This window comes from Procambarus clarkii, chromosome 79 (assembly GCF_040958095.1).
Source record: "Procambarus clarkii isolate CNS0578487 chromosome 79, FALCON_Pclarkii_2.0, whole genome shotgun sequence".
Classification (NCBI taxonomy): Eukaryota; Metazoa; Arthropoda; class Malacostraca; order Decapoda; family Cambaridae; genus Procambarus; species Procambarus clarkii.
In genome coordinates, this window is record NC_091228.1 from 6,186,234 (window position 1) to 6,198,240 (window position 12,007).

The following is a 12,007-nucleotide window of genomic DNA, read 5'->3' on the forward strand; positions in this document are numbered from 1 at the left end:
CTCCTCAAGCACATTCTTCGACGATGAATTGAAGCAGAAATCTTAAAAATTGACTTTGTGAAGCTTTTTACACCCATATTCTTCAGATATGAAGAACAGAAATACATTAATTGAAGATAACATAGAGGGAGGTGGGCCGGAACGTGCATGGCGCGGGGCCCTTCCCAGTCTCCTATTTTCCCTATTAACAGCACCAATATGGCTCGGAAATGTGTTCTCGCCTGCTTGAAACAACTCCATCCGCCTATTGTATTACCTCATAACGAGAGGTACATTGTAGGACGGTCAAGGGACACAAGGATCAAGTCTAAACGTTGCTCCAAACGGCAAGGTTAGATTGGACCGGATTGAGCCATGTTAAGAGGGTGGGTGGATCGTCATGGGGGGGCGTCATGGTGATATTGAGTGGTTGATAACATTCTTGTCTGGCCAGGCCGGGGTCTTTGTCAGTTCTTGCTCCACAGTGGTCTTCCTGGTGAGTCTGGTTTGTGCTACACGTCTCAGTGGTCTTCCTGGTGAGTCTGGTCTACACTATACTTCACAGTGGTCTTCCTGGTGAGTCTGGTCTACACTATATTTCACAGTGGTCTTCCTGGTGAGTCTAGTCTGCACTATACTTCACAGTGGTCTTCCTGGTGAGTCTAGTCTACACTATACTTCACAGTGGTCTTCCTGGTGAGTCTGGTCTACACTATACTTCTACACTATACTGGTCTACACTATACTTCACAGTGGTCTTCCTGGTGAGTCTGGTCTACACTATACTTCTACACTATACTGGTCTACACTATACTTCATAGTGGTCTTCCTGGTGAGTCTGGTCTACACTATACTTCTACACTATACTGGTCTACACTATACTTCACAGTGGTCTTCCTGGTGAGTCTGGTCTACACTATACTTCACAGTGGTCTTCCTGGTGAGTCTGGTCTACACTATACTTCAAAGTGGTCTTCCTGGTGCGTCTAGTCTACACTACACACTCAGCTTAACATCACACATCTGCACCTTCACGTAGAGAATCCTAAGGAAAGGAAGCATTCACCATCTCGGTTAACAATCTCATTAAATCAACACAACATGGATTTGTTAAAAATAGATCCTACCTTACAAACCTGAGCACATTTTTTGAAATAGTAACCAGATACTCAGACAAAGGACTAACAGTAGATGTAGTATACATGGACTTGGCTTAAACTTTTGATAAGGCACTACATAAAAGATTAGAAAGGAAATTACTGGCATATGGAATAAAGGGTATAATACACAGAGAGTAATCACACTTAGAGAGTAATCTACCTCTGACGCTCCTCTTTCAATACACAGGGAGTAATCGCACTAACGTGATGTGTCAATGAGAAAATCCGTATGAGCCGTGATGAGGATTCTGGTCCGTGAAAATCCAGTGGAAAATCCTGGTTCGGCTTCAGTAGAAGCCTCGGGAACCCTTGTGGGCTCGGTAGAACTCCAGGTTGCAATCCTTTTGACCATGTCGTGGGCTAGTTGACTAGGGCATGTGTGTGGGAACCCAACACATAGGTTCGAATCCTCATCACAGCTCCTATGGACTTTCTCAAAGGGTATAATACTTCAATGCATAAAACAATGGTTAAAACAAAGAAACAATGGGTCATGCTAAACAGGAATGCAACTGTCTGGAGAAATGTGGTAAGTGGGGGTACAGTCGAGGAAAATTCGTTTTCCCCATACTGGAAAGTGCAAAATGGCATATTCTCTTGTTGTTATTGTAGTATTGGGTTAGATTATGAATGAATAAGTGGTTTGTAACGACGATGTAACTGTCGCCTATCGCAATAATTTATTGTGATGGGATTGGCAGCCCCGTTTTGTCATGTGATGCTATGAAACTGCTGATGTTTTCCAGACAGTTAACAATAGGCAACAACCAAGGACCCATGAGAAAGATGCATTTCATTATTATTATTATTATTATTATTATTATTATTAACAGGGTTATTAACCCATGGAACTGCCTACCCGCCAAAGTCATAAATGCCAAAACTCTGCTAACTTTTAAAGTACAGCTGGAAAAGATAGTCAAGGCAAATGGGGGGGAGAAGGGGACTTATGACCGTACCTTCAGCCACTAGTGTTAGTGGCTGTCAGGTAAACTCGGCTAAACATTATATTCAATGCTGCTGTTTTGGTATGTTTCAGTTGAGCTGCTGGCAGATTATGCTACATACACTGTCACAGTACGACAAATTGGACCCAATGTGACTGGTGTTAATCACAAAGGTCTACTTTATGGTAGTACGACCCAGTTGCAGCACGGTGACATTCTAGAAGTAAGTTCTAATATTTCTTGTGGTTGTACAATATGCATGGTTGCAGTACATTATTGTACTGTGTTAATGATCTAAGTGAAATATGGTTCTGAGGTCTGCAGGAGCTATTAACAGGTTTGTGTATTACACTGAATACTCACGTAAAGGTCATCTCATATAGGCAGTGTGTGTAGACTTAAAAGCCTCCTGGTTTAGGTCCTTAAATGATATTCTTATGTTAATTATGGTGGGATTATATCTACCAAACAGTTCTTTTTCTCTTGTTTCTTGTAATCACCTTACCCATATGGTGTAGTTAAATATAGGTCTCCTATCTCCCTTACTCATTTTCATTGCTTTATTCATATTTGGATTGAATTTCATCAGCAATTTATGTGCCCACTCCTGAAGTTTGTCAAGGACTTCTTGTAGCATCCTACAGTCCTCTTCAGTTCTTTTACTTCTGATTAACTTAGCATCTGTAAACATTAACATGTATGAGCTCACTACCCTTGAAAAGTCATTTTAATAAATAAATTTGAATGAGCAATGGTCCCAGGACAGATCCCTGTGGAACACCATTTTCCAATCTTCTCCAGCTTGATGTATACTCTCTTACTAAGACCGTTTGTTTCTTAGTCTGCCCATTCCATCATCTGTTGTTGCTTGACAAGGCTGTGATTAGGCATGCTGTGTTTGGGACCCTAGTGGCTTCTTCCGTTTGTGATCCATGTTTTAAGTTTGGCTTTCAGGTTTTGCTTGTTTCCCTGTAAGTAAGAGCGGGTTGCTACCCAAGGCTCTGTCGTGGGGTAGCAACCTGTTCAGAAGGGATTACGTATTTCAATTCTCTCAACAGTTTAGATTTATAATTTAGGAACCAATAATACAATTTTATCTTTTTTTTTTTTAACAGGTTCTGCTTGGTGAGTACCACCACAGAGTAGAATTTGATCCACCTCCTGACAATACAGACACTAAGAAAAATTGCCAAACAACTGATCTAGAAATGCCACGAAGGAAGGCTGAGATTGAGCAGAGTTCAGAAAAAAGAAAAAATTCAGTTGGAGATGAAAGCACAGAAAGACCAAAGAGAGCGAGGACACAAACACAAACAGAAAAAGGTGTGGAAGGCTGGGAGGAATATGATGATGAAGCATTACTAGTTTTTAACAAAAATATGGAAGGTAGAACGAAGGTATGAATATGTACTGTTACTCCTTTACTTCACTCTGCATTGAATAGTTTTCCCAGATAACAGACCCATGCTGTGTAGTCTATAATGAGATTGATTGTTTTTATTATATAATAAAACCATGGAATAATAGTGGATATTTAGTCTATTTTTTAAATTGTTTTTATTTGCTGCATTTGAATCATTTATGGTAGTTTTTGTGCAGTTTCAGTCAGTATTTCCCTCAGAATATGGTACTGCTGCTCTAGGGCCATATTCATTATGTTAAACTTCTATGAGAATCGCTGGCTACTGGTGGAAAGTACGACTCCAACAATTGTCTTGCCTCTTCAAAGGGGGCAGGGAGAACAAGAGGCATTTGGTGCAATACAGTTGATTGATGACATTTAAAGTATACTGTACTTCTCTGGATTGGCTGTGAGCATAAAATATCTCCTTTTGATTATGCAATGCTATCATAAGCACTAGAACCATTAATATTGGAAATCATTCAGAACAGATGCTGTATATTCACTATGGAGGTCGACTCTACTGACATCACGAGCTGCTTGTATTGCAATTAAAAAAGTACAAACAGCCTTTTGATTTCAGATTCAGGTCAGGGGGTCTATATAATAACGTTGCTTAAATAACTACAAGAGATTACATATTGCATATTACATAATACATATTACATAAGATCCATGCATTTGAAAGGAATTGTACTGTATATAGGGCCACAGGGAATGTGTAGTTATACAGCTGACTTTATGGTTTTGTTAACCATAAATATTTTGTAATTTTGTATTTTTGTTTGGTTGTAGGTTGCTGGTTATGATATTGATGGTACAATAATCACAACACAGTCAGGCAGAGTGTTTCCTACGGACTACAATGACTGGAAAATTCTTTTAAGTGATGTTCCAGGCAAATTAAAACAGTTGTATCAAGATGGTTACAAAATAGTTTTCTTCACCAATCAAGCCGGTATTGGTGAGTACAGAGAAGTGAATCATCAGTTCAAGATTTGTGATATACTGCAACCAAAACAGTTTTATTAGTTATGTGATATATTACACTATTGTGTCACAGTTTTGGGCAGACCTTTCAGTACTAAAATAAATGATCAATGAAAAGTACTGTACTAATGTGAAAATGTTGCTACAGTCTGCAGTTTAATTTGTCAATGTCATTACATTACCAACTAATACGCTTAATATTTTGTTAAAAAGTTTATCATTTGCAGCTACTGGAAAACACACAGTTGCAGGAGTGCAGAATAAGATTAGCAACATCATTAATAAATTAGGGGTACCTGTCCAGGTATTCGTGTCCACTGGTAAGAGCAAATACAGGAAACCAGCCATAGGCATGTGGAATTTCTTCAAGAATAATGTAAGTATTATATTAGTTGTATATCTGGCAAGCCTCCTCTTTGGTAGCTTCCCTAGTTTGATGCACTGGCACTAAAGGGTTATATCTGATATGCCTGGCTTCTGCTACTTCTTCTATTCGTGGAAGCATTTCACACCGACTTGCCTTGCTAAATAGGGAATAAAAATGCCCTCAACTTCCACCAGATAGCAGGCTGTCAGGAGTGGTGGCACCATCTTCACTCCTCTCTCTCTCACCTGGTACCTATTCCAATAGGCAGCTTTGACCAGGACCAGAAATCCTCTTTACATAAAGTTGCCAGCTTTCCATATGGACCTTTATTCATGTTTATGATCTTATGCTTTTGTTTTGCAATCATGTATGCTGGTTATCTTTAGTCAAATATAGATACTGCTCTTAAAAGATTCCCCACATTACACCCCCAAGATAACATAAATTTAGGGGTTGGTGAAGGTTAAATCTTCTTGTTTGATAAATTGTTAATTAGAGACAGCTAAGCTAGTCCCAGCTGTGTCTGATTACAAGTGACAGGATGAACAACCCAGCGGATTTTCTTCCTGTTTGGGGGATGTTGTACTGTACATGCTGTTATGTGGGTGTGTCCACTCGCAGGATGAGTGGCGCTGCCCAATAATTCGTACTTGGGGCAAAACTTAAAATTTAAAAGGGTTCACTAAGTGCATCTTTACATCCTTTTAAGTACCAAAGTACAGTACATATTTGATACATCACCAATTTCTCTGTCATTATCAATTACCTGATCTGACTCATTATTTAGTGGCCCCTGTCTTTTTCCCTTATGTTTGTTATTACGTTTGAATAACCCTTTAGAAATGATCTTTGTCTGCCTTGCTACTTGCTCTACAATAATTCTTTTAGCTTTTCTTCTATTCTTTTTTTTCAGCTGTTCTTGCCTGTTTTGATAAATTGTTATTCAAGATGAACTTCATTCTTAATTTATTTGTTTACAACTTTCTTTTTTGTGTTTTCTTTTGCCCTGTATTTATCCTATTTTTTGGTCATTATTATTATTATTCATCCTAATTGATTTATATGGTCATTATACTGCATTTCTAGGCTTCAACTAGAAACTTTTTAAATGAGTTATAATTTCTATTTTCATCATAATCTAGAATCGGTCACTCATGTGGCTATTTGTGCTCGATCACGAATAACTTAAGAGCAAGACAAAATAATATATATGACATTCTTGCTTTATCCTTTGCATAGTTGCAACATATGGTATAATGTAATGACAAAAAATGGGAAAAAACATTTACATTCCATTATCTCTACAATTTGTACAAGGCTTTTAAAATAATACCATTTCTTATTTATTCATTAACTATTGAACACAATTTTATTTATTCCTTATATATTTTCTTTTGCATTCATGAATGCTGAAAATTTATATGAAATGACTCATATAGGGCTGAATTATAGATAAATTAGCAATAATAAATAAATTTGTTGAGATAATTCTTTGAAAAGTTTATTTATTGGAAATTTAATGAATGAAACATTGACGATTAGTAAATATGACAAAAACACACACACTCACGTGTAATATTTGCTCCCTGTTTCAGGCAAATGGAGGAGTGGACGTGGACATAAATGAAAGCATGTACATAGGTGATGCTGCTGGTAGACCTGCACAAGGGTCAAAGAAAAAAGATTTCTCTTATTCAGATCGTCTGTTTGCTCTTAACATTGGGATAAAATTTTTCACACCGGAGGAGCACTTCTTAGGTAAGTATCTCTTAGCGGTTTGAAATTCCTCTATATATAAAACTACGGTACAGTGTATATCTAATTTTTCACTCTGTACTTCCTTTCACATAACCACAATATATACATGCCACTGTATATATAGCACTGTTGCTTGTGTCACGATGTAAACAAAAATGACAAATTACCATTCACCAGACACTAGTTAGCAGAGAAAGCAGGGAGATCCCCCCCAGCTGGATATTTGGACTTTTGAAAGAACTACTGTTACAAAGAGAAGGCATTTTGAGTCTTATTGAAGTCAGATCTATGTTGCATGAACTCTGTGTGTTGAGAGTGGTTTTGACCTGTGATGGCCCTAGAATCTGTGTGAAAATGTTGTATATAAATTAATTGAATGATTAGTTTTTATTAGTCCTCTAAATTGTAACAGTCATAGCAATCTTCAACTAAACCCTTCATTCTTGGCCTAGAATGGGACTGAGGCTGTTTTTTTTGTAGGGGGTCCTATCTTCATTCAGGTCTGGTTATGTTTCTTCTGGTTACCTATCTTCATTCAGGTCTTGGCACTCTGTCTCAGATTCTCACTATAATTTAATCCTTCCACAATGGTTCTGCATATTAAGATTTCTCTTTCTCAGCTGCTTCACAGAGTGGTTAATGGGCAGTCTCAGGCATATCCACATACCCATGAGCCATCTAAGTTGGCTACATTAAAAAGCATTCGTTCTTGGTTATGTCCTGTGCCGACATCAGTGCTCAGGGAGGTTAGGAGGGACACTCAGATAGCTTCCCAGTACATTCCTAAGGTTTCTTGCCACCCACACCTCTCTTTCATACCATTCTGCAGCCCTGGTGAGTCTTGGCCTTATTGTATTTTGATTTACTTCTGCTGGCCCATGCCTTTAGAAACAGCCTAGTGAGAGTGCTTAGAAATCCAACTTCGAGTGAACAGTATGGGCCCAAAGGAGCACTTTTTCGAGGACAGTCAGTTACTCCTGCTCTTCCTTCCTTGGCTCTCCTGTGCTTGGCTGCTGGTTTTTCTCTTTGCTTTTGCCTCAGGAAAAATTGAGTGAGGGTTGGGCTGGGGGCATTGTTGTGGTGGTGGTCGGTGATAGTGACCTCGTGTTAGTTCATTGTAACTGGGAAAACTGCAGGATTTATGGAAGTGCTTTATTGTTAACTTTCTGTGATGGAACTGACTGAGTTTACTCCCATGTCTGATCTAGCACAAGTATGATTTGATATAAATAGTTTCAAAGTTTCCTACAATGCATAATGTTGACCTGGTCTGATTTCAGCAGATCCTTGACTTAGTGTACTGCTGAGAAGATGGTTTTTCTTATACTCAATGCTAGATTTGTGTAGCTTTGTGTTTATAAACTTTGGACTTGACTATTATTTCATTGTCTTTCAGTATTAATGTGTAGTAACATAATAGCCATCTTTCTGTTCTTATTGTAGCCTGTTTTCATGATCAAAACATCATCTACATAACTAAATACATAGCTATACATAGGTTAATTACCAGCTTTGTTTTACATATCAAGAGTGTACATTACAGCTATTTTCACCACAGCTAGCAGTTGGCAGTTTAGCTCTGCCCCTCATTATGCAATAGTTATTTACTTGCTATGAAAAGCTTTCCTTTCGGTACTCAGTTTGGTTAAGTTATCCTTGTTTTAGCAGCAGAAGTTTTTCTAGCTGAAGCCTTCCCTGTCTCTAGTATTTTAATTTAAATATTTTTGCAATTAACCTGATTTAATCCAATCAAAACCATCCTTGCAACTTTTACAATACTGAATTCATATCAGAGTAATAGACAAAATAAAGTACAGTATATATGAAATATGATACTCATATTTCTCTTAATATGAGCAGCTTCTCCCCCGAATCAACCTACCCTGGCTTTGCGCCCTGGTGAGGCCACTCCAGACCGACAACCAGAGCGCAACTCCATAGTCTCCTGAGACTGATGGATGCCTACTACTACTACTACATACAGTATTTGTCTTTCTAGGTGCCAAAACTCAGACATTTAATATGCCTGACTTTGATCCTCGTGCTGTGGATGACTCATTGCCATTATTTGATCCACCATCTACTAAAGTTCCTAAGCATAAAATTGAGGTTAGTAGTAAAGACGTTGAAAAATACTGTATACAGATTTTTATTTTAAAATATTTTGTATTTTAAACGAATGTTATACAGTGGCACTTTTGTACCACTGCAGTTACAAGGAATGTGGAGACAGTGGGGCATCTACCAGGAAACCCTGACATTAAAGCTGGAGTGAAATGAAATATTGGGCACACACAAAGTGCGTGGCACAAAACACAAATATAGAAATAGATAAAAAATAAAGCAATGGCTCCATGCAGAAGAAAACATTTTAGGGATAGCCAAGAATGATAAGCATGAAGTAGAATTTGAGCCGAGCAGAAAGGTGCACTCGCCCTGACTGCACAAGGTGAGTGAATCGAGTTGGTCAGCTAGCAGAGACCCTGGGTGCAAATATAATCTCCAGTTTTATGGAGAACAGTGAACTTCACAACCCAGGTCAACATAGATTTAAGGAAATGTATATGTTTATCTCTCAGAATGTTTGGTAATATGTTTATTGTTTGTGATGTGTGTCTATGTATGTATTAACACGATGTACTGAACGGGGTGAGAATAGCTTGAGCTACCTCATCCCTTTGTGTGTATTTTACCTGAATAAACTTATTTCAATTTCAATTTCAACATAGATTTAGAGCAGGTAGACCCTGTCTTTACTCAACCACAATGTCCCTCAACCACAGGACAGGGGCCTGTGGCTGAGTGGACAGCACTTAAGGACTCGTAATCCTAGGGTCCGGGTTCGATCCCGGTGCTAACGTAAACAAATGGGCAGTTTCTTTCACCCTGATGCGCCTGTTACCTAGCAGTAAATAGGTACCTGGGAATTAGACAGCTGCTACAGGCTGCTTCCTGGGGGTGTGTATGTGTGGGGGTAAAAAAAAAAGTAGTTAGTAACAGATGATTGACAGTTGAGAGGCGGGCCGAAAGAGCAGAGCTCAACCCCCGCAAGCATAACTAGGTGAATACAATGGCAAAATTACAAAAGCATTAGAATAAAAGCAAAATGTAGATGTTGAATACATAAGACTTTGCAAAGGCATTTGATGTGTGACCATGGCATGATAGCCCATAAAATGAGATCAATAGGAATAACAGGCAAAGGAGGGCAGTGCATTTAGGAATGTGAATTACTGACTTAGTTAGGTTAGGTTAGGCTGGGTAGGTTAAGTTAGGTTTGATCAAATTTCAATGATAGTTTTGACTCAAATTAAAGTAATATTAAAATCATGTATAATGTAATGCAAAACTTTATCATTCCTTAAAAAAGAAATTAGAAAAATGTAATATTTTTCTCTCTTGCTCGCTCGCTCACTTTCTCTCTTATATTTTTATTTTTTCTAAACCAGGTTGTCATAATGGTTGGATATCCTGGCTGTGGCAAAAGTTTCCTGACATCAACACATTTTGCTGCTCTAGGATATGTTCAAGCCAATCGTGACAGTTTAGGATCTTGGCAAAAATGCCTTTCTGTCATGGAAAAATCTCTGCAGGTAAGAAAACTAATAATTAACCTCATAAGTAGATATTTTGGTCCTCCTAAGAAGGATGCTTTGTTGTTCTCAAACTTAATTTTTGTTATCTGCCAACTAATTTTGTTTTATAAACTAAATTATAATTTTTGTTTTTGTGCATTTTGTGTCTAATTTGTACGATGTTTGTCATAAACTTTAGTACAGCACTGTTATACAGAAGGATAAAAGCAAATAAACTTGAGTTGAAATGGAAATTAATTATTCCTGAGGATTTTGTAGCTGCCTTGTATTATGTAATTTTCACTATTGTTACCAAATGGCTACAGCTACTATGTCCAAACTCTTGTTCTGAAGGCCAGAAGTCTGGACAGATGTTTCAGTATGTTGACAAAAATTTTGTTGATGCAGTTGGCAACTTTTGTATCTCGCAGTGAATTACTACTATTGTGAAGCAGCTGTTCTTCTTCATCACATGGGAAGGGTTAATGATGCATGAAATCTTTTACAGAGGTCTGGATATCAAAATGTTCATTTTGTATAAGTGTTCATTGTATCCAATGATTTAGTACAATACTACAGTACATATACAGTATATATGTGTTAGGTTAAAGTAAAAAAAAAAAGTATTTTACAGAAATGATTAAGACTTTAATTAATTTTGTACTTGTACAAGGATGGGAATCATGTGGTAATTGACAACACCAACCCAGATGCTGAATCTCGCAAGCGATATATTGACTCTGCTAAAAAGATGAACATACCAGTGAGATGCTTTGTCTTTAATACATCCAAAGATCACAGCAGGCATAATAACAAGGTATGTATGCATGTTTGATGTCCCAAATAATTTATTAGTTTTTTTTAAGTTGTCTTGGAGCTAGCCATAATAACATTGCTATTCAAGGTATAACTTTTTCATGATTTATGTTTTGTTCAGTTGTTACCTTTTAACACTTTTTGTGGTCTGGTCCTTCAGTTTGGCATTTTCTGCCAGTGTTTGAATTTATTTCTGGATCACATTACTAGACAGAACAGCTGCAAGGAGTGGGTAGCAATGCACTTTTATTGAGCTGTGCAAGATTTACATGCAATGTTGGTGTACATATTACATTGTAGGCCTGTATGTATTATTCAATCACTGGTTTTATTAATTAAGGGTAAATAAAAAAGTTATCTCACATATTGTAAGCACTTATGTGAAACAGCAAACCCATGAACCATGTAACATGATTATCACAGCTCCTCCCTTTACTTTCTGTGTCAGCAATATTAGTGTTGTCTACACTCAGTAATTTGAATTATATGGAGCCCACCCTTCCCTATGCAACCTGTCCTTCTACAAAGAATGTCACTTTTCGATCGTATGCGTTACATAAGGCCAAAAATTGCCGTACTAGAAAATGGAAGCGGCTCGCGAAAGTGACATGCTTTCCCATTTTCTGTTTTAGCTGGACTTAGCTGGTCTTGTTAGTTAACTGGGTTTGTGTGTTAGCCGACTTACCAGGAAAGTCCAAAAATTAAAATGCAGTATTCATAATTTTTGTATCACAACCAATATATATATATATATATTTCCACATGCAATAAACATAAATAAACATGACATGGTTGTAACATCTTTCTGGTGTACACCTCTTTATGGCACAGATAACATTGATCCATGGGCTGGATGAGAGAGGTGGTATTAGGAGGAAGTGGCAAATATGTTATGTTTCCCTCATGCGAGGTTATGTTGTCAATATGAGGCGTGTGCAGGTGCATTATTAAGTGAGAGCAAATCCCAAATTTCACTAGGCCTCAACGTCGACACCGCCTCCTTCCAGTGGCAT

At 37.8% G+C, this 12,007-nt stretch overlaps 2 protein-coding genes across 3 annotated transcripts in view; one reads left to right on the forward strand and one right to left on the reverse strand.

Annotated features, from left to right (window-relative positions):
- Positions 1–355, reverse strand: part of Nsun5 (Nop2/Sun-like domain containing protein 5) — a 15,558-nt gene extending 15,203 nt beyond the window's left edge. The window contains exon 1 of one of the 2 annotated variants that reach the window (XM_045752355.2): positions 257–355. In XM_045752355.2, the coding sequence (XP_045608311.2) occupies positions 257–261 (5 nt within the window). In that variant the 5' untranslated portion in view covers positions 262–355. The remainder of the gene's footprint in view (positions 1–256) is intronic. The other variant, XM_069314494.1, reaches the window with a different exon arrangement.
- Positions 9–12,007, forward strand: part of PNKP (Polynucleotide kinase 3'-phosphatase) — an 18,542-nt gene continuing 6,543 nt past the window's right edge. The window contains exons 1-9 of the mRNA XM_045752351.2: positions 9–331; positions 2,179–2,309; positions 3,202–3,483; positions 4,284–4,452; positions 4,706–4,854; positions 6,441–6,603; positions 8,603–8,712; positions 10,053–10,196; positions 10,852–10,995. Coding sequence (XP_045608307.2) covers positions 148–331; positions 2,179–2,309; positions 3,202–3,483; positions 4,284–4,452; positions 4,706–4,854; positions 6,441–6,603; positions 8,603–8,712; positions 10,053–10,196; positions 10,852–10,995 — 1,476 coding nt within the window. The 5' untranslated portion in view covers positions 9–147. The remainder of the gene's footprint in view (positions 332–2,178; positions 2,310–3,201; positions 3,484–4,283; positions 4,453–4,705; positions 4,855–6,440; positions 6,604–8,602; positions 8,713–10,052; positions 10,197–10,851; positions 10,996–12,007) is intronic.